Raw genomic sequence first — 20,848 nt, forward strand, 5'->3', positions numbered from 1 at the left:
TCTTGTGAAAGTGCTGCTCTCAATATGCCAACAAATTTGGAAAACTCAGCAGTGGCCACAGAACTGGAAAAGGTAACTTTTCATTCCAATCCCAAAGAAAGGCAATGCCAAAGAATGTTCAAACTACCCACAATTGCACTCATCTCACAAGCTAGCAAAGTAATGCTCAAAATTCTCCAAGCTAGGCTTCAACAGTACGTGAACCAAGAACTTCCAGATGTTCAAGTTGGATTTAGAAAAGGCAGAGATATCATAGATCAAATTGCCAACATCCATTGGATCACAGAAAAAGCAAGAGAGTTCCAGAAAAACATCTACTTCTGCTTCATTGACTACATTAAAGTCTTTGACTATGCATCACAACAAACTGTGGAAAATTCTTCAAGAGATGGGAATACCAGACCACCTTACCTGCCTCCTGAGAAACTTATATGCAGGTCAAGAAGCAACAGTTAGAACTGGATATGGAACAATGGACTGGTTCAAAATTGGGAAAGGAGTACATCAAGGCTGTATACTGTCATCCTGCTTATTTAACTTATATGCAGAGTACATCATGTGAAATGCCAGGCTGGATGAAGCACAAGCTGGAATCAAGACTGTAAGGAGAAATATCAATAACCTTAGATATGCAGATGACACTACCCTTATAGCAGAAAGTGAAGAGGAACTAAAGAGCCTCTTGATGAAGGTGACAGAGAAGAGTGAAAAAGTTGGCTTAAAACTTAACGTTCAAAAAACGAAGATCATGGCATCCAGTCTCATCACTTCATGGCAAACAGATGGGGAAACAATGGAAACAGTAACACACTTTATTTTCTTGGGCTCTAAGATCACTGCAGATGGCGACTGCAGCCATGAAATTAAAAGACACTTGCTTCTTAGAAGAAAAGCTATGACAAACCTAGACAGTATATTAAAAAGCAGAAACATTACTTTGCCAAGAAAGGTCCATCTAGTCAAAGCTATGCTTTCTCCAGTAGTCATGTATGGATGTGAGAGTTGGACCATAAAGAAAACTGAATGCCTAAGAGCTGATGCTTTTGAACTGTGCTGTTTTGGAAGACTCTTGAGAGTCCCTTGGACCGCAGAGAGATCAAACCAGTCAATCCCAAAGGAAATCAATCCTGAATATTCATTGGAAGGACTGAGGCTAAAGCTGAAGCTCCAATACTTTGGCTACCTAATGTGAGAAGCTGACTCACTAGGAAAGACTGTGACGCTGGGAAAGATTGAAGGCAGAAGACGGGGACGACAGAGGATGAGATGGTTGGATGGCGTCACTAACTCTATGGACATGAGTTTGAGCAAGCTCCGGGAGATGGTGAAATACAGGGAAACCTGGCGTGCTGCAGTCCATGGGGTCGCAGAGTTGGACACGACTGAGCAACTGAACAACAACAAAACTGTGATTAAGTTAATTGCTTCTCTGTGCCCCAGTTTCCCCATCTGTAAAATGCAGATACTAGCAGTCCTGTATTAGCAAGTTTAAACGAGGCAAGTGTATTACTAACCACAGTTACAAATGAGAAAACGAAGCACAGAGGGAGAAAATAATTTTATTTAGTCACATTCCTAGTCCACATGTGGACTCATAAAATCAACTTCCAGAGTCCACATTTTCAAACTGTGGGCTACCACTACTTTCTAGAAAAGCAGCCAGTGACAAACAAGGGAAGAAAGTTGGTGTTGGGAGAATGACGGAACTTCCATGTAGAAATATTTCATAAGAGTTTGGGAATGACAGACTGGATCTTTAGGAAAAAGTTCAGGTCTGAGGAGAGAGATTCAATAAAGATCCTGAGAAAAATGAGCGTTAAATAATGAAAAGAGATCTCAAAAGGACCAAGAAACAAGAGCTGGAGGGGGGATCTGAAATAGCAGGGAAAAAACAAAAGAAAAGGAGATAGAGGCACCCAGGGATGAGAGGGACATGAGATGGCTTAGCATCACAGTTGCATAAGGCAGAGAAGGTGCCAGAAAAGAGGGAGTCCTTTGTCCTCCCCAGTGCCAGCCTGAGAGCTGAGGTCAAGTCCAATTCCTTTTGTGATGCCCAGCAGGTATCAGTCCTAACCTTCAGTACCAGTTCAAAATAACCCTTCTCCAATCTCTCCCCTGAATTTTCTTGGGCATTCGGTCATCTCCTAAGATCAGCACCAAACTCCCCGAGGACAGAAACAGCACCTGTCCTCTGTATCCGCGCGCCACGCACAGTACCCTGTACACTGTCAGAGCTCCACAAATGCCTGCCAAGCGTGCCTCGTGGCCCTTCCAAGGCTTTGCTCCAGTGATACTCTGTCCCCTGTGAAGATAAAGACTGCCTATACCCCGTACTCCTCACCAGGCACCTGTCCTATCTGGAAGCCTGTGTTCAGAGCCGACTCAATCTTTGGTCATGAAGTGAGTTTGGGGGTGAATTAAGAGTGACCTCTGTTTAGGGACAGAGGATGCACATTACTCAGCAACCCCTTGATAAGTCCAGGATCACGGGAAAAACCTATCAGACTCTAGATTAGCCACAGTTTTCACTGGAAAGTAGAGTAGCTGGACAAAGAATGGAAATATGCCCACCATCTCTGAACACAGTGGGAAATTCATGAAAAAGACAAAATTTACTTACTGTCATCTGAGCAGGCAGCAAATCCAAGGCCATTCTTTCCTTCTCAGCTTTCCTGTCAAGGGAGAGCAGAGTGCTTGACAAGGTAGGTCTGCAAAGAAAAAAAGGTGTCATGAAGAACTCTGGTGTTAAAGCGTGGCTTGGAAAAATGAAGTTACAACTACCCATAATGTCCATTAGACCCAAACAAAGCCACGCCATACAAATGACGCAAACCAAGTCTAAAAGTGTGCCTACTAAGCCAATTAAGTTCTAAGACAATTTTCCAACCTCCATCTTTGCCTTGTATTAACCATACTTCTAATTTCCATATATAGATGCTTTTAACATCCACTGGGCTCTATTAGCTATATCTAAGCAATCTGCGACTCATCACAGACTTCTGGCGTCCTGAAGATACCTTTAAACTATACATTCAAACGTTCACAGTGAATATGAGTGCCCCAGACTGCCACTTTTCAAACATATCTAGCCAATCCTAAGCCTGTTTGCCTTGCTTCACCATTTCCTTCCTGAAGAGACCACAATAAAGGAGCTTGCCCACACGTGTCATCTCTTTTTCTATGGAATTGTTAGGGGAAGCACACTGATTGAAACCGCCCACCCTGGCCAGGCACCACAGTAACCATTTGCATGAGCTGTTTTACAACAGGACGTCCTGGTAAGGAACAGGGAACTAATGAGGCTTTACCAACCAGAAGAGTTCAGGAAAGGTCAGAAGGAGACACCACCTGTCCGCACCTCCCAGAATCCTCCTCGCTGGCATCCATCTTGGCTGAACAAGGCGTGCGCCACCAGGAAGGACTCCGAGTCAGATGACTGGCTAAAGACAACCCGGAAACTAATCCCATCACCATAACACCCGAGACTGCCAGCCATGTGGCTCCCGGGTTCCCTGACCCTGACCCTGCTGCTCTCCACCTGGGCGCCCTTTCCCAATAAAATCTCTTGCTTTGCAAGCACACGTGTCTCCTCGGACAATTCATTTCTGAGTGTTAGACAAAAGCCCAGTTTCAGGCCCTGGAAGGGGTCCCCTTCCCGCAACAGAAAGGCCAACGCAGGGGCTTCCGAGGCTCCTTCCTGGACTGCCGTGTTCTTCCCAGGGGGCTGGCACGCGTAATGCACACCGTTTCGGATGCCACGCCTAAACACAAATTCCACAGGTGCCACCTCTTTCAGCATCCACAGCTCCCCATATCCTTTGTTCTTCATAACTGGGAAAGCAAGGTAAGAGAAGCAGGCAGACCACTGTCAGAGAAGAGTGGTGGCCAAGGCTGCCTGCACCAGCCACCTAAGTTTGCGGTAGGTTCCACAGGTACAGCACCTGGCATGAAAGCTCAACAAACTGAGTATGCTGTGTAAAGTCAGCCAGAGAAGGAAACCTGCTGTATCAGTGCCATGGCTACTCCATGATGCACGTCTTCTCCCCATCTTGTATCTTGCATGTATTATTTAATCCGCACAACCACTCTAGAAAGTATTGCTACATCATATTACAGATGTGAGGGAGACTGAGAACCAGGGAGTCTAGTGACCTTCCCCAAGAAACAAAACGGCTAAGTACACAGTAGAGGCAAAATGGATCATGGTGGAGTCCAAGGCCCCGGTTAATGGGCAAATTAGCTGTCCACCGGTGCCTCATTTTCTTCATCTGTAAAACAGGATCTACCTGTTATCTGAGGTTGAAATGAGTTCATTCATCCAAGGTGCCAGATTAGTACCCGGCACAGATAAAGTCTCCATAGGCATTGCCATTGTTGTTACTGTCTGTTTCACCAGAAATCTCTGAAAAGCCAGCCACAAAAGACTCCCACCAACAGCAGTCCCGGACCACCCCAACTCACCTGACTGGTCGCTCCCTCCCCGCGACCCTCCCTCGGGAGGGGTGGAGGTGGGGGCAGGGCAGCGACTCCCCTTGAAGCATCGCGGCCTGGGCCGTGCAGACCGCCTCCAGACCCACTCGGCCTCGGTATCTCCCTCGTGCCTGCGCGCAGCCCCGCCCGGCCGGCACACCTCCTAGCCCAGACCCGCACACGTGCTGGCTCTGACTGCCACCGGCAGATGCAACCGAGAGTTTCTCAGTCCCTGGGAGGCCTCCCTAGCAGAGCCGGGATCACCCGCGCCACGAGCCCCGAGAAAGCCGCGAGCCCTCCTTGCAACCCCGCAAACCCAGGAGAACTACGACTCCCGGCATGCCTATGGGCTCGCGCCTACTACACTTCCCAGGGGCGCCGCTGGCGCCGCCACTTAGGAGGTGGGAACGTTCTCTCTTCTGGGCAGCTGCTGGGCCCAGCTGTGCGCTGGGGTTGCCCTGCGAGGGAGCATTCACAAATAAGGCGGGTCACCTCCAAAATGCTTGCTGCCTCAATCAGCTGCGTGACTTGTTTTGTTAGACAGGCAAAATCATTTGACTAAAACCCCTGAATTTTGACGCCTTTAAGGTCTGTGCGCCCTAGCTCCTACCAGTTAGTTTTGATTATTTTTAATTATTTTAATGTGTACACGGAGGATAATGTATGAACAGGTATGTTTAAGCATAATAAAACTAACACCCATATACTCAACATTCTGCTTCAAAAGAGAACTTGACCAGAATCTTGGAAGACCTGTCCACGATGCTCCCGATTTTTCTATACTGTGTTAAGCATTTCTTGGCTTAGCCTGATTAGTACATCTCAAATAGGTGCCCCTAAAACAATGTGCTTACTTTTGCAAGGTGTTTCATCTTTATGTAAATAGAATCTGCTATATGTTTTTCTGTGACTTACATGCTGAATGTGATTTACATGCTAAACTTTTTAGGTTCACCTATCTTCATATATGAAAAGTTTATTCATTTTCACTGTTGTATGATTGCATTATTCATTTATTTAACAAGGTATATTTAACACTTGTTTTGCACCTGGCATTGTTGTAGATGCTAGAAATAAACTAGTAAATAAAACTGGCACAGCCTCTGCATTCATGCAGCTTAAATTGTCAAAGGGAAAGAAAGAAGAAAAATAATAGCAAAAATAACTCAGCCATTAAAAGGAAAAAAAGAATGAAATAATGCCATTTGCAGCAAAATACATAGGCCTAGAGATTATCATACTAAGTGAAATAAATCAGGCAGAGAAAGACAAGTATCATATGGTATCACTTATATGTGGCATCTAAAAAGTGATACAAATGAATTTATTTACAAAACAGAAACAGATTCATGGACACAGAAAACAGATTTATGGTTACCAAAGGGAAAAGGGGTAGAGGAGGGATGTTAGAATTTAGGGATTTTCAAATACAAACTACACAAAATAAACAAGGTCCTACTGTATAGTACAGGGAACTATATTCAATATCTTGTAATAAACTATAAAGGAAAATAATCTGAAAAAGAATATGTATAGCTGCATAACTGAATCACTTTGCTGTACACCAGAAACTAACAAAACATTGTAAATCAACTCTATGTAAATAAAATAAATAAATGGTATGTATTTAGATACTGATGCATGCTAATAAGAACAAGAAAGGGGACCAGGACCGTTGATGAGATCGATTTTACAATTTTACGCAAAGTTAAGACATGTTTGACCGACAAGGTCAAGCATTTGAAGAAGGACCTGCGGAAGATGAGAAGTGAGCCAAACTAAATACTGGTGGAAAGCTTTCTGACAGACCAACAGGCAGATGCCCTAAGGCAGGAGCATACCTGGCCTATTGAGGAGGCAGTAAGATTACAGTTGCTGAAACAGAAATAAGGAGACAGAGAAGTTTAGGAGATCAGAGGCAGGAGGACTAAATTTATAGGCTCTTACTGGTCATTATGCCACTGGATTTGACTCTGAAAGAGAATGCTCTGGGCACTGCAGAGATAAACTCTTATGTCATTTTTTAGTGATCACTGACTGCTGTGCTGAGAATAAACTAAAAGTTCAAAGGAAGAAGTAGAGCAACTAAGACTAGAAGGCTATTGTAGTAAATCTGTGAGAGAAGACAGGAGTTTGGACTGAGTAGAAGTTATGAGAAGTGTCTGGAAATACTAAAATTCAAAATATGGAAAAGATGAGAATGTGAACATTGGAATATTATGTTTTTCAACTAGGAAGTACATCTATTCCTTTTAAATAGTCCTGGTAATTATATTAATTTTTTAAAATATTCTTTATGCTCTGTTTGTCTGATTATAAAAATTAAGAATTAGCTTGTCTCTTAGCCACCGCAACGAGAAGCCCATGCAGTGCAATGAAGAGTAGCCCCCACTTGCTGCAACTAGAGAAAAGTCCTTGCAGCAACAAAGACCCAGCACAGCCAATAAATAAATTCATTAAAAAAAAAAATTAGCTTGTCTCTTGATGTCCTTTTGCTGACCTAAAACAAATACACAGCCAGTTTTTTTCTCCAGCAAAATGGATATTCAGGATTAACAAAGAATCGCAATTTGAGGTCTGTAAGCACGGCTGTGCAAGTCCTCGGCAAACATGGAGAAGACCTCTGTTTTTTAGAGCGAAAAGAAGCTAAGACGGCTGCAATAAAGAGCCCGTGGTGTTCTCCTTGGCTGAGTCCTGGCAGACTCTCACTGGCTGATCTGTTGCCGGGGGAAGAAGGGGAAGTCTTTGCTTTTGCTGTTGGATTCTTCCTGTTGTAGGGGTGAGAGCACCCCCTTCTGGTCTCCCACCTCTATTTAATTGAGGTTTCTGGTCATTGCTTTCTTACCCTTTGTATTTGGGTTGGCCAAAAAATTCATTCAGGTTTCTGAATATTCCAATATTTTAAACCAAACACAATTTTATTTTCTGTCCCATTTAAAATTTAAAAAATATGAGCTAACAGGCTATCTGATTTTAGTACTTCTGTATTCCATTTTCTCTCTCAGCTGTGAATTTTGGTAATTTCCTTAAGTTTCATAATTTATTTGCAATTAAGTTTATATTTAATCAGTTTCTTTACTGATGATGAAATGCTTGTGCTGAGTTGTATCTAACTCTTTTCAACCCCATGGACTAGCCCACTAGGCCCCTGTGTCTATGGATTTTTCCAGGCAAGGATACTGGAGTGGGGTGCCATTTCTTTCTCCAGGAGATCTTCCCGACCCAGGAATTGAACCCAGGCCCCTTGTGTCTCCTGCAATAGCAGATGGATTCTTGACCATGTCTATACCATCACTTCCTAATTTTCGCTTTTGGTCTTGACATTTCTGTTTCTTTCTCGCATTGTCACAGTCTAGTTTTTATCTGTGCCCTCTCAGTTATTCCATGAACCTCTTTTACTTACTTTTCTGGAGACAGCTGAAGCCAATCTCATTTTTCTTTTAGGAAATCTTCTTCTGTTTATTTGTCTACATTGACTTATATAAATCTTCCCCCACTCCCCATTTCCTGTATCTTTAAGTACTTTTTTCTGTTTCTCCCCCGTGGCTAGCACTTGGTTTTTTTCCATTATTTTTGTCTGGGACAATAGAAAGGATAAGGCTCAATTCTATTTGTTTTCTGCTTTCTTCACTGGCAACATATTAAACTGTTATTCTTGGTGTACAGCTTTCATGACAATGTGAAAACCTCACATTTAATTCTTTGTCCCTTCCTCCATTTTATGGGAGGGGTTTCAAATTTATCTTCCAAGTTAAAAAAATAAAGGACTATTCTTCCACTTTTTCTTTCTAATGCAGTTTACTGCTTTAAAAGAAATGACCATCTACTGTATTTGAAAAAATGTCTGCACTACATACAGCACCCATGAAATAGTAAGAAACCTTGACCCAGCAGGCTGCTTGGGTCCACTGTAGTGTAAACTGAAGGTCAACTACTTTCTCCCTTCTTTCTTGCCTTCCTTTCTGCCATCTTCCCTTCCTTTTTTTTTAACAGTGGGAAAATAAGAAGAAAAATGGTAGAAAAGAAAAAAATAGGAATTGTTTCCAATTATTCAAACTTTGAAAGGCTAAAATGAAATATATGTGAAGTATTTAAAATTAAATTACAGCTTCTCTTCCATCTTCTTCTCTTAATCAGCGAAAGATTGAAAGCTTGCTGCTGTAAGCTGTGTATTATGCCAGGATTCGTGACCTCCGGAGGAGAGGATTTCGATACGGGGTCAGAGACGAGGCTTAACTACTTGGAGCTTTTCAGCAAGGTGTTTTCTGTCTGTTGGAAAGCTATTAATGAAGTCAGAGAGACACCTCAAGGCTGAGGGAGTTTCACCAGGCCCCTCGTCCACAATATGCACTTTGAGATAGGATCGCACGAGATGTGTCATCGCCCAACCATAAAACAATTGACAGAAATTCTGGGTTGTTGAGACCAAGGTTTGAGAAAAGAAAAAAAGTTAGTCTCAGGTAGAACCATTTTGAAGAAAGGCAAATTCCTAAGCAAATACATAGTTTCATTAACATAAGAAAAATACATTGGTTAGCTCAAGGCAGAACCAGTTGTCCTCAATACAGAATTGAAAGAAGCCTCTTAATTTTGTGTAGAGAAGGAAAAAACATATGCCACTTGCAGTTTATTTCCTCCTGCCGCTTGGGGACCTCTGGCCTTCCTGCCTGTTACCCTCTCAATCTTAATGATATCCATCCCTATATGTAAATGTGCAATTGAGGCTGATGGACTGGCTAGATTTGGGGAACACAAGAGTGCATACTATTTAAAATGCCATCCAAATACTACTGCAAACCTGAGTGTTATAATAGAAACATGCAATAAGTTATTTATATCTTCCTATCTTATATATATAAACTCTTAGACGTTTAAAGGATATTTGTACAAAGACCTTTAAGAGTGATTGCAAGGAATTCCCTGGTGATTGAGTGGTTTGCAATCTGCTTGCCAGTGCAGGGACATGGGTTCAACCCTGGTCCAAGAAGATTCTACGTGCCACGGGCAGCTAAGCCCAAGCCTGTGTGCCAGAGCCGCTGCGCCTGCCCTCTAGAACCCTTGAGCTGCAACTACTGAAGCCTAGGTACCTAGAGCCCATGGTCTACAAGAGAGCTACTGTGACAAGCCTGCACACCGCCACAAAGAGTAGCCCCTGCTCACTGCAGACAGAAATAAGCCCACACACAGCACTGAAGAGCCAGCACAGCCAAAAATAAAAATAAGAGTGACTGCAAAATTTGTTTAGAAAAAATAACCCACTGACCTAAATGAAGAGAAGTACAGGCTGGAATGGTGCTGAAATATAGGGATTCAGGGGGTAATTCTATCCAGGTCTTTCCATCACAACTGTATAAATTTATGGGGTGAGTCATGAAAATCTACAAATGATTTTTTATTATGTACAATCTATTTGCTTAAAAGAAATGGAAGCTTTGCTAGCTTGTTTTCCTTTGCCCATATCTTTCTACTGAAGTAGAGATCACAAAACAGATGTTGGAGCACTGACAGTTTCTAGACTTCTTGCCACAGGCGCGACAAGGGTTTGTTCTGTTTAAGAAACAGCAAATTTTTTGGATGTGGCATGTAATAAGCACTTAAAGAATATTTTTGGAATAAACAAAAATCAGATAAAAATCACGTATGGTTGTTTGGATAACAAAAATGTTTCTTTAGATAATTCTTGGAGGTGAGGGAGCAATGGTGGTATATTCTACAGCTCCCACCTTTAAAAAAACAATAAAGGACATGGAACAGAAGAGAGGCAGTGGGGTTCTTAAAATTGATATAAAACCACCACCAGAAAGAGGAAGTACAGCCTATGTGTGAAAATATACAAACATTTACTGGTATTTAAGAGAACCATATATAGATAAGTGCTTAAAAGTACATGTGGGATATATAAACAACTTCCATAGCTCAATAACAACAACGAAACCATGCAATTCAAAAACTGGCAAAGTTTTAAATAAACAGTTCTCCAAATAAAATGCATCCAATACAAATGGCAAAATAAGCATATTAAAAGTTGCTTGACATCCCTAGTCATTAGAGGAATGCAACTCATAACCATAATGAGATATCACTTCACAACTGTTAGAACAGTTATTATAAAAAAAGAAAAAGACAAGAAGTGTTAACAACTGTTGTTGAAGATGTAGATAGTAGAACCCACATTCAAATTAGAACCCTTGTACATTGCTGATGAAAATGTAAAATGCTGCATCCTCTGTGGAAAATGGTTTGACAGTGTCATATAAAGGTTAATATCTACTTCTCAAGTGATGATGCAATCCCATGCTTAGGTATTTACCCAAGCAGAAATGAAAACAATATTCACACAAAAACCTGTATGCAATTGTTTGCAGCAGCCTTATTCATAACTTTCCAAAATTGGAAATAACCCAAATGTTCCTCAAGTGGAGAATAATAAACTGTGGTACACTCATATAATGGAGTATCACTCAGCAATTAAAAGGTACAAAATACTGATACACACAACATGGGGTAATCTCAAAAGTACTAGCCTAAGAAAAAGCAGCCAGACATGTGATACTCTATAAAAAGGAAAACTATGGGATAGTAATTGAAACCAGGGAGTCAAACAGATACATGTATGTGGGTGTTCATAACAGCATTATTTACAGTAGCCAGAAGGTGGAAGCAACTCAAAAGTCCATTGATTCATGAATGGATAAACAAAACGTGGTCTTCATATACAATGGAATTTTATTCAGCCTTAAAAAAGGAAGGAAATTCCGATAAGATGCTATGACGTGGATGAATCTTAAAGACATTACACAAGTGAAATAAGCCAAACACAAAAAGAAATACATTGTATGATTCCGCTTATCTGAACTAAGTAAGAAAGGCAAATTCATAGAGACAGAAGGTAGGACAGAAGTTACCAGGGTCTAGGCGAAGGGTAAACTGGAGGGTGACTCCTTAATGAGAATGGAATTTTTGTTTGAGATGATGACACTGTTCTAGAGATAGATATGGTGATGGTTACACCCACAATGTATAACCCACATTGTGACTTCACACACTGCTACTAAACCATAGACTGTAAAGTGGTTAAATGACAACTTTTAAATGATAAATATTTTATTTAAAAAAAAATTTAAGTACATGCAGGATGCAGAGGGCATTAGTGGGCCTGAAGAATGCTATGATTGTGGTTTTCATTCTGTCTGCCCTCTGAGGGATAAGGATAAGAGGCTTATGGAAGCTTCCTGGTGGGAGAGACTGACTGGGGGAAACTGGGTCCTGTTCTGATGGGCAGGACCATGCTCAGTAAATCTTTAATCCAATTTTCTGTTGATGGACGGGGCTGTGTTCCCTCCCTGTTGTGTGACCTGAGACCAAACTATGGGGGAGGTGATGAAGATAACGGCAACCTCCTTCACAAGGCCCTGTGCACCCAGCGCCACACTCCATGCCCCTGATCCTGCAGCAGGCCACTGCTGACCCACACCTACGCTGGAGGCTCCTGGACACTCACGGGCAAGTCTGGGTCAGTCTCTGGTGGGGTCACTGCTCCTTTCTGCTGGGTTCTGGTGTGCATTAGGTTTTGTTTGTGCCCTTTGAGAGTCTGTTTTCCCAATCCTGTGTTAAGTTCTGTAATCAAATCCCACTGCCCTCCAAAGTCAAACTCCCTGGCAAAGTCCCTTTGCCAGATCCCCAGGTTGGAAAACGTGCTGTGGGTCCTAGAACTATCTTAACAGTTGAGAATGTATTTGGTATAGTTGTTCTGCAGTGTGTGGGTCATCTGCTCAGCAGCTGTATGGTGGGCTTACTGGTGACTCCTCCAAGAGGGCTTATGCCACACCCAGGACTGCTGCACCCAGAGCCCCTGCCCCCGTGGCAGGCCACTGCTGACCTGAATCTCCACAGGAGACACTCAAACACTCAAAGGCAGGTCTGGCTCAGCCTCTGTGGAGTCTCCTGGTGTGCACAAGGTTTTGTTTGAGCCCTCCAAGCATCTATGGTGGGTAAGGGTTTTTATTCTAAATGCGATTTCACCCCTCCTACTATCTTGCTGGGGCTTCTCCTTTGCCCTTGGACATGGGGTATCTTTTTTTGGTGGGATCAAACATTCTCCTGTTGATTGTTGTTCAGCAGCAAGTTGTAATTTTAGGTTCTCACAGGAGAAGATAAGCACACATCCTTCTACATTACCATTGTGAATCTTCTTTTGAAACACAGAAAACTAATCAAACTGATCACATGGACCACAGCCTTGTCTAACTCAATGAAACTATAAGCCATGCCGTGTAGGGCCACCCAAGATGGACGGGGCATGGTAGAGAGTTTTGACAAAATGTGATCCACTGGAGAAGAAGACGGCAAACCACTTCAGTATACTTGCCATGACAACCCCATGAACAGTATGAAAAGGCAAAAAGATATGACACTGAAAGATGAACTCCCCACTTTGGGAGATGCCCAATTTGCTACTGGAGAAGAGTGGAGAAATAACACCAGAAAGAATGAAGTGATGGAGCCAAAGCAAAAACAGTGCCCAGCTGTGGATGTGACTGGAAACAGAAGTAAAGTCCAATGCTGTAAGGAACAATATTGCATTGGAACCTGGAATATTAGGTCCATGAATCAAGGCAAATTGGAAGTGGTCAAAAAGGAGATGGCAAGAGTGAACATTGACATTTTTGGAATCAGTGAACTAAAATGGATGGGAAAGGGTGACTTTAACTCAGATGACCATTATATCTACTACTGTGGACAGGAATCCCTTAGAAGAAATGGAGTAGCCATCACTGCCAACAAAAGAGTCTGAAATGCAGTACTTGGATGCAATCTCAAAAATGACAGAACAATCTCTGTTCATTTCTAAGGCAAACCATTCAATATCACATTAATCCAAGTCTATGCCCCAACCAGTAATGCTGAAGAAGCTGAAGTTGAATGGTTCCGTGAAGACCTACAAGACCTTCTAGAACTAACACCCCAAAAAGATGTCCTTTTCATTTCAGGGCACTGGAATGCAAAAGTAGGAAGTCAAGAGATACCTGGAGTAACAGGCAAATTTGGCCTTGGAATACAAAATGAAGCAGAGCAAAGGCTAATAGAGTTTTGTCAAGAGAATGCATTGGTCATAGCAAACACCCTCTTCCAACAACACAAGAGAAGACTCTACACATGGACATCACCAGATGGTTGACACCGAAATCAGATTGATTATATTCTTTGCAGCCAAAGATGGAGAAGCTCTACACAGTCAGCAAAAACAAGACAGGGAACTAACTGTGGCTCATCATGAAATTCTTATTGCCAAATTCAGACTGAAATTTAAGAAAGTAGGGCAAACCACTAGACCATTCAGGTATGATCTAAATCTAATCCCTTACAATTATACAGTGGAAGTGACAAATAGATTCAAGGGATTAGATCTGAAAGACAGAGTGCCTGAAGAACTATGGACGGAGGTTCATGACATTGTACAGGAGGCAGGGATCAAGACCATCCCCAAGAAAAAGAAATGCAAAAAGGCAAAATGGTTGTCTGAGGAGGCCTTACAAATAGCTGTGAAAAGAAGAGAAGCCAAAGGTAAAGGAGAAAAGGAAAGATATACCCACTGGAATGCAGAGTTCCAAAGAATAGCCAGGAGAGACAAGAAAGCCTTCCTCAGTGATCAATGCAAAGAAATAGAGGAAAACAACAGAATGGGAAAAACTAGAGATCTCTTCAAGAAAATAGAGACACCAAGGGAACATTTCACTCAAGATGGGCACAATAAAGGACAGAATCGTATGGACCAAACAGAAACAGAGATAATAGGAAGAGGTGGCAAGAATACACAGAAGACCTGTACAAAAAAATCTTCATGACCCAGATAACCACGATGGTGTGATCACTCACCTAGAGCCAGAAATCCTGGAATGTGAAGTCAAGTGGGCCTTAGGAAGCATCACTATGAACCAAGCTAGTGGAGGTGATGGAATTCCAGTTGAGCTATTTCAAATCCTAAAAGATGATCTTGTGAAAATGCTGCAATCAACATGTGAGGAAATTGCATAACTCAGCAGTGGCCACAGAACTGGAAAAGGTCACTTTTCATTCCAATCCCAAAGAAAGGCAATGCCAAAGAATGTTCAAACTACCACACAATTGCACTCATCTCACACGCTGGTAAAGTAATGCACCAAATTCTCCAAGCCAGGCTTCAATAATACATGAACTGTGAACTTCCAGATGTTCAAGCTGGATTTAGAAAAGGCAGAGGAACCAAAGATCAAATTGCCAACATCCATTGGATCATTGAAAAAGCAAGAGAGTTCCAGAAAAACACCTACTCCTGTGTTATTGACTATGCCAAACCCTTTGACTGTGTGGATCACAACAAACTGTGGAAAATTCAAGAGATGGGAATACTAGACCACCTGACCTGCCTCCTGAGAAATCTGTATGCAGGCCAAGAAGCAACAGTTAGAACTGGACATGGAACAGACTGGTTCCAAATAGGAAAAGGAGTATGTCAAGGCTGTATATTGTCACCCTGCTTATTTAACTTATATGCAGAGTACATCATGAAAAACGCTGGGCTGGAGGAAGCACAAGCTGGAATCAAGATTGCCGGGAGAAATATCAATAACCTCAGATATGCAGATGACACCACCCTAATGGCAGAAAGCAAAGAAGAACTAAAGAGCCTCTTGATGAAAGTGAAAGAGGAGAGTGAAAAAGTTGGCTTAAAACTCAACATTTAGGAAACTAAGATCATGGCATCCAGTCCCATCACTTCATGGCAAATAGATGGGGAAACAATAGAAACAGTGACAGACTTTAGTTTCTTGGGCTCCAAAATCCCTGCAGATGGTGACTGCAGCCATGAATTAAAAAGACGCTTGCTCCTTGGAAGAAAAGCTATGACCAAACTAGACAGCATATTAAACAGCAGAGATACTACTTGGCTGACAAAGTTTTCCATCTAGCCAAAGCTATGGTTTTTCCAGTAGTCATGTATGGATGCAAAAGTTGGACTATATAAGAAAGCTGAGCACCGAAGAATTGATGCTTTTGAACTGTGGTGTTGGAGAAGACTCTTGAGAGTCCCTTAGACTGCAAGGAGATCCAACCAGTCCATCCTAAAGGAAATAAGTCCTGAATGTTTATTGGATGGACTGACACTGAAGCTGAAACTCCAATACTCTGGCCACCTGATGTGAAGAATTGACTCATTGGAAAAGACCCTGATGCTGGGAAAGATTGAAGGCAGGAGGAGAAGGGGATGGCATAGGATGACATGGTTTGATGGCATCACTGACTCAATGGACATGTTTTGAGCAAGATTCAGGAGTTGGTGATGGACAGGAAAGACTGGCACGTGGCAGTCCATGGGGTTGCAAAGAGTTGGACACGACTGAGCAACTGAAGAATGCTATGACCTTGAGACTGCCATTTGTACATCTGAGGTCATTACATCTTAAACTTTATCCTTAAACTAATTGTTCCTTAAACTTTATATTAAACTATATGTTCAGCTTATCTAGGTTGTTCAGCCATGAAGGTCTTTGTTTTATTTTCACTCAGTGCAAAGTTGGGCCAAAAATTTGCATTTAACTATTTTTACTGACATATGCATTGGCCTTCACATTGATCATCATTGTGACTTTCCTGGGCAGCCTCTTCTTGATGAGGGACTCTCTTTCAGGCATCAAACAAGCTGAGCAATTCTCTGCTCCTCTCCAAGTCATTTACTTGCCTCACACACAGAGATAATTATCATCCTGAATTTTCTGTTTTTGTGGTAGCTAGTCTCCAAATGTGGTCACCCAATGAACCATGCTCCCTGATACTAATGTCCTTGTGTAATTTTCCCACCTTGAATCTGGGTCAAATCTGTGAGTTAGTGTTGTGACTTCCAAAACTGAGTTATAAGATTTGTACTTCTACCTAGGTCTCTCAGGATGCTTGCTCTAGGGACACTGCCTCTCAGAAACTAGCCACCTTTCTGTGAGAAGCCCAATCTACATGGAGAAATCCAACCATGCCCCCAGCCTACAGTCATCAGAAACGGACGGTCTTGGGTATAAAGCGCAGTTGTGCCTCTAGCCCCACCTGCTACTTGAACACAAACACATTAAGACACTCTCAGTAAGAACTGTCCAGCTGAGCCCAAACATCAAACCAAGACGGAAATAAATAATTTGTTTTTCAAAATGTTAAATAATGTGGACCATGAACAACAAAATGGAGTCACTTATGTTCAAGGGATATAAAATGGAGCCAAGAGGCCCATCAAGGAAGTAGAACTTACACACATTCCCTCCCAGACGCAATATAAACTTTCGAGACAGTCGAAAGTTCCTGAGACCATCTGAAACCTGCTTTCCTCACTCATTAAAGATCATGGATTAGCAAATAGTCTGCTGTCTACAAGTGACTGAATGCCACCATATTTCTGTAAAAATACATCTGCATAACACCTCCGGAATGCCTTTATCTGTTGCTTTTATAAACTCTAACGTTTTATTTCCCTTGGGAAATAAATATTCCCCTTGGAGCACACTTGAGTTGCTGTTAGAATCTGTGCCTTTTGATTACAATACTTAGGACCACAAATACTTTTTTTTCTTATTTTCAGTCTTCTACGTTTGGGTGGTTAATTATAACTAAAATACCATCTCATCCAAACACTTGTTTTTATGATCTTCACCACATATCACTTAGTATAAACTTAATTTTTCAAAAAATGTTATCCCTAATGTAGTTTCCCATGACTTTTTAGAACTCAGTATGTTTTAAAATTCATCTGTGTTTTGTATATAGCTTTGGTTCATTGATTTTCATTGATGTTTACTGAATACATTCTCCTACTAATGGACATTCAGACTACTTCCAAATATTTGCTATTATGATCAGTATAAATATCTTTATACATGATTCTTTGTGCTCATATGCAAACATTTATCTAGCATGTACAGGTCCCACTGTTCGACTTTGTAAGATGTCAATGATCTGTATTGATTTATACTTCCACTAGTAGAGTGTAAATGCCAGTTATTGCATATATATTCCAAAACTAAGTATCATCATACATATTATTTGCTCATCTGTACTTATAAAATCATATCTATGGTCCTAATTTACATTGGTCCCAATGAAATATCCTGTTTTTAGAAATTTCTATTTTCTCATCTATGAAATAATAAGTAGTCATGTATTCAGATCACTTTTTTCTATTAGGTTTTTCTTTTTAATTGATACATACAAATCATTCAGATTTTCCAGAAAACATATTGGGCATGTTGTAGAAAGATTTCATTCTGTTTTGTGTCTTTTCATTTCCTTTTTGGTATATTCTGATAACCACAAGTTCCTTATTTCAATGTGAACAAATTTCTTTTTTCAATGTGAGAAAATATTATAAACATTTTATAAAGCTTATTTGTATCCTGTTTAAAAAATCCTTATCTTGTGATCATAAAGTTACTGCTTACATATTCTTCCAAAAGTCAGTTTTGCCTTGCATATAACTCTTGATATGGTGAGAGTAGGCATCCAGTTTTTTTCTATGTGGATAAACCATTTCTGCTTCTTAGAACCATTATTGAGTAATCTGTTCTTTCCCCATAATTGTCATGTCATGAATACTTCTAATATTTTGCCATTTTTTTTCAGCAGGTTTTTTGGTAAATACCTTTTTATATAGTTATAAACTTCCTTCCTACTGCTGCTTGGTTAAAGCTTTTAATCATGAGTAGGTGCTGAGTATTTTGGTTTTTTCTGCATCTATTGAGACGAACCTATGGATTTCTGTTAATATTAAGATGGCACATAGCATCTGTAAGCTTCCTAATGCTGACAACCCATGCATCTCCATGAATAACCTGTTCAGTTCAGTTCAGTTCAGTCGCTCAGTCATGTCCGACTCTTTGCGACCCCATGAACTGCAGCACGCCAGGCCTCCCTGTCCATCACCAACTCCTGGAGTTCACTCAACGTCATGCCCATCAAGTCGGTGATGCCATCCAGCCATCTCATCCTCTGTTGTCCCCTTCTCCTCCTGCCCCCAATTTCCCAGCATCAGGGTCTTTTCCAATGAGTCAACTCTTCGCATGAGGTGGCCAAAGTACTGGAGTTTCAGCTTCAGCATCAGTCCTTCCAATGAACACCCAGGACTGATCTCCTTCAGGATGGACTGGTAGATCTCCTTGCAGTCCAAGGGACTCTCCAGAGTCTTCTCCAACACCACAGTTCAAAAGCATCAATTTTTCCGCACTCAGCTTTCTTCACAGTCCAACTCTCACATCCATACATGACCACTGGGAAAACTATAGCCTTGACCAGACGGACCTTTGTTGGCAAAGTAATGTCTCTGCTTTTTAATATGCTATCTAGGTTGGTCATAACTTTCCTTCCAAGGAGTGTCTTTTAATTTCATGGCTGCAATCACCATCCACAGTGATTTTGGAGCCCCCCAAAATGAAGTCTCACACTGTTTCCACTGTCTCCCCATCTATTTCCCATGAGGTGATGGGACCAAATGCCATGATCTTAGTTTTCTGAATGTTAAGCTTTAAGCCAACTTTTTCACTCTCTTCTTTCACTTTCATCAAGAGGCTTTTTAGTTCCTCGTCACTCTCTGCCATAAGGGTGGTGTCATCTGCATATCTGAGGTTATTGATATTCCTCCCAGAAATCTTGATTCCAGCTTGTGCTTCTTCCAGCTCAGCATTTCTCATGATGTACTCTGCATATAAGTTAAATAAGCAGGGTGACAATATACAGCCTTGATGTACTCCTTTTCCTATTTGGAACCAGTCTGTTGTTCCATGTCCAGTTCTAACTGTTGCTTCCTGACCTGCATACAGATTTCTCAAGAGGCAGGTCAGGTGGTCTGGTATTCCCATCTCTTTCAGAATTTTCCACAGTTTATTCTGATCCACATAGTTGAAGGCTTTGGCGTAGTCAATAAAGAAGAAATAGATGTTTTTCTGGAACTCTCTGGCTTTTTCAATGATCAAGCGGTTATTGGCAATTTGATCTCTTGTTCCTCTGCCTTTTCTAAAACCAGCTTGAACATCTGGAAATTCATGGTTCATGTATTGCTGAAGCCTGGCTTGGAGAATTTTGAGCATTACTTTACTAGCGTGTGAGATGAGTGCAATTGTGCAGTAGTTTGAGCATTCTCTGGCATTGCCTTTCTTAGGGATTGGAATGAAAACTGACCTTTTCCAGTCCTTTGGCCACTGCTGAGTTTTCCAAATTTGCTGGCATATTGAGCATAGTACTTTCACAGCATCATCTTTCAGGATTTGAAATAGCTCAACTGGAATTTCATCACATCCACTAGCTTTGTTCGTAGTGATGATTTCTAAGGCCCACTTGACTTCACATTCCAGGATGTCTGGCTCTAGGTGAGTGATCACACCATTGTGATTATCTGGGTCGTGAAGATCTTTTTTGTACAGTTCTTCTGTGTATTCTTGCCACCTCTTCTTAATATCTTCTGCTTCTGTTAGGTCCATACCATTTCTGTCCTTTATCGAACCCATTTTTGCCTGAAATGTTCCCTTGATAGCTCTAATCTTCTTGAAGTGATCTCTAGTCTTTCCCATTCTGTTGTTTTCCTCTATTTCTTTGCATTGATCACTGAGGAAGGCTTTCTTATCTCTCCTGGCTATTCTTTGGAACTCTGCATTCAAATGGGAATATCTTTCCCTTTCTCCTTTGCTTTTTGCTTCTCTTCTTTTCACAACTATTTGTAATGCCTCCTCAGAGAACCATTTTGCCTTTTTGCATTTCTTTTCCTTGGGGATGGTCCTGATCCCTGTCTCCTGTACAATGTCACGAACCTCCATCCATAGTTCATCAGGCTCTCTATCATATCTAGTCCCTTTAATCTATCCACTGTATATATACACTTCCACTGTATAGTCATAAGGGATTTGATTTAGGTCATACCTAAATGGTCTAGTGGTTTTCCCTACTTTCTTCAGTGTAAGTCTGAATTTGGCAATAAGATGTTCATGATCTGAGCCACAGTCATCTCCCGGTAGTGTTTTGCTGACTGTATAGAGCTTTTCCATCTTTGGCTGCAAAGAATATAATCAATCTGATTTTGGTGTTGACCATCTGGTGATGTCCATGTGTAGAGTCTTCTCTTTTGTTGTTGGAAGAGGGTGTTTGCTATCACCAGTGACTTATCAGTAAAACTAGTACTATGTCTAGGTGCTTTTGGGCTCCATCTGCTTATGCTTTGTTTAGGATTTTTACGTGTTGATGGATGATACTGGACTGCAATCTTTCTTGTATTACCCTTGCCTGGTTTTGGTACTGGGTTATATTAGAATCATCGAGGTTACAGATTATTGCTTCTGAAGGATCCTGCTAAAGACATAAACAATGTTACCTGCAA

General features: G+C 41.4%; 1 protein-coding gene across 3 annotated transcripts in view; it reads right to left on the bottom strand.

Annotated features, from left to right (window-relative positions):
* ZNF354C (zinc finger protein 354C) overlaps nucleotides 1-20,848 on the bottom strand; it is an 81,020-nt gene that overhangs the window by 44,064 nt on the left and 16,108 nt on the right. For 2 of the 3 annotated variants that reach the window (XM_070460956.1, XM_070460952.1), the window contains exon 2: nucleotides 2,621-2,708. In XM_070460956.1, coding sequence (XP_070317057.1) covers nucleotides 2,621-2,653 — 33 coding nt within the window. In that variant the 5' untranslated portion in view covers nucleotides 2,654-2,708. Of the gene's footprint in view, nucleotides 1-2,620; nucleotides 2,709-4,461; nucleotides 4,795-20,848 lie in introns of those variants that run through there. The other variant, XM_020905892.2, reaches the window with a different exon arrangement.

The sequence above is a fragment of the Odocoileus virginianus genome, chromosome 3 (genome assembly GCF_023699985.2).
Source record: "Odocoileus virginianus isolate 20LAN1187 ecotype Illinois chromosome 3, Ovbor_1.2, whole genome shotgun sequence".
NCBI classification, from domain to species: domain Eukaryota; kingdom Metazoa; phylum Chordata; class Mammalia; order Artiodactyla; family Cervidae; genus Odocoileus; species Odocoileus virginianus.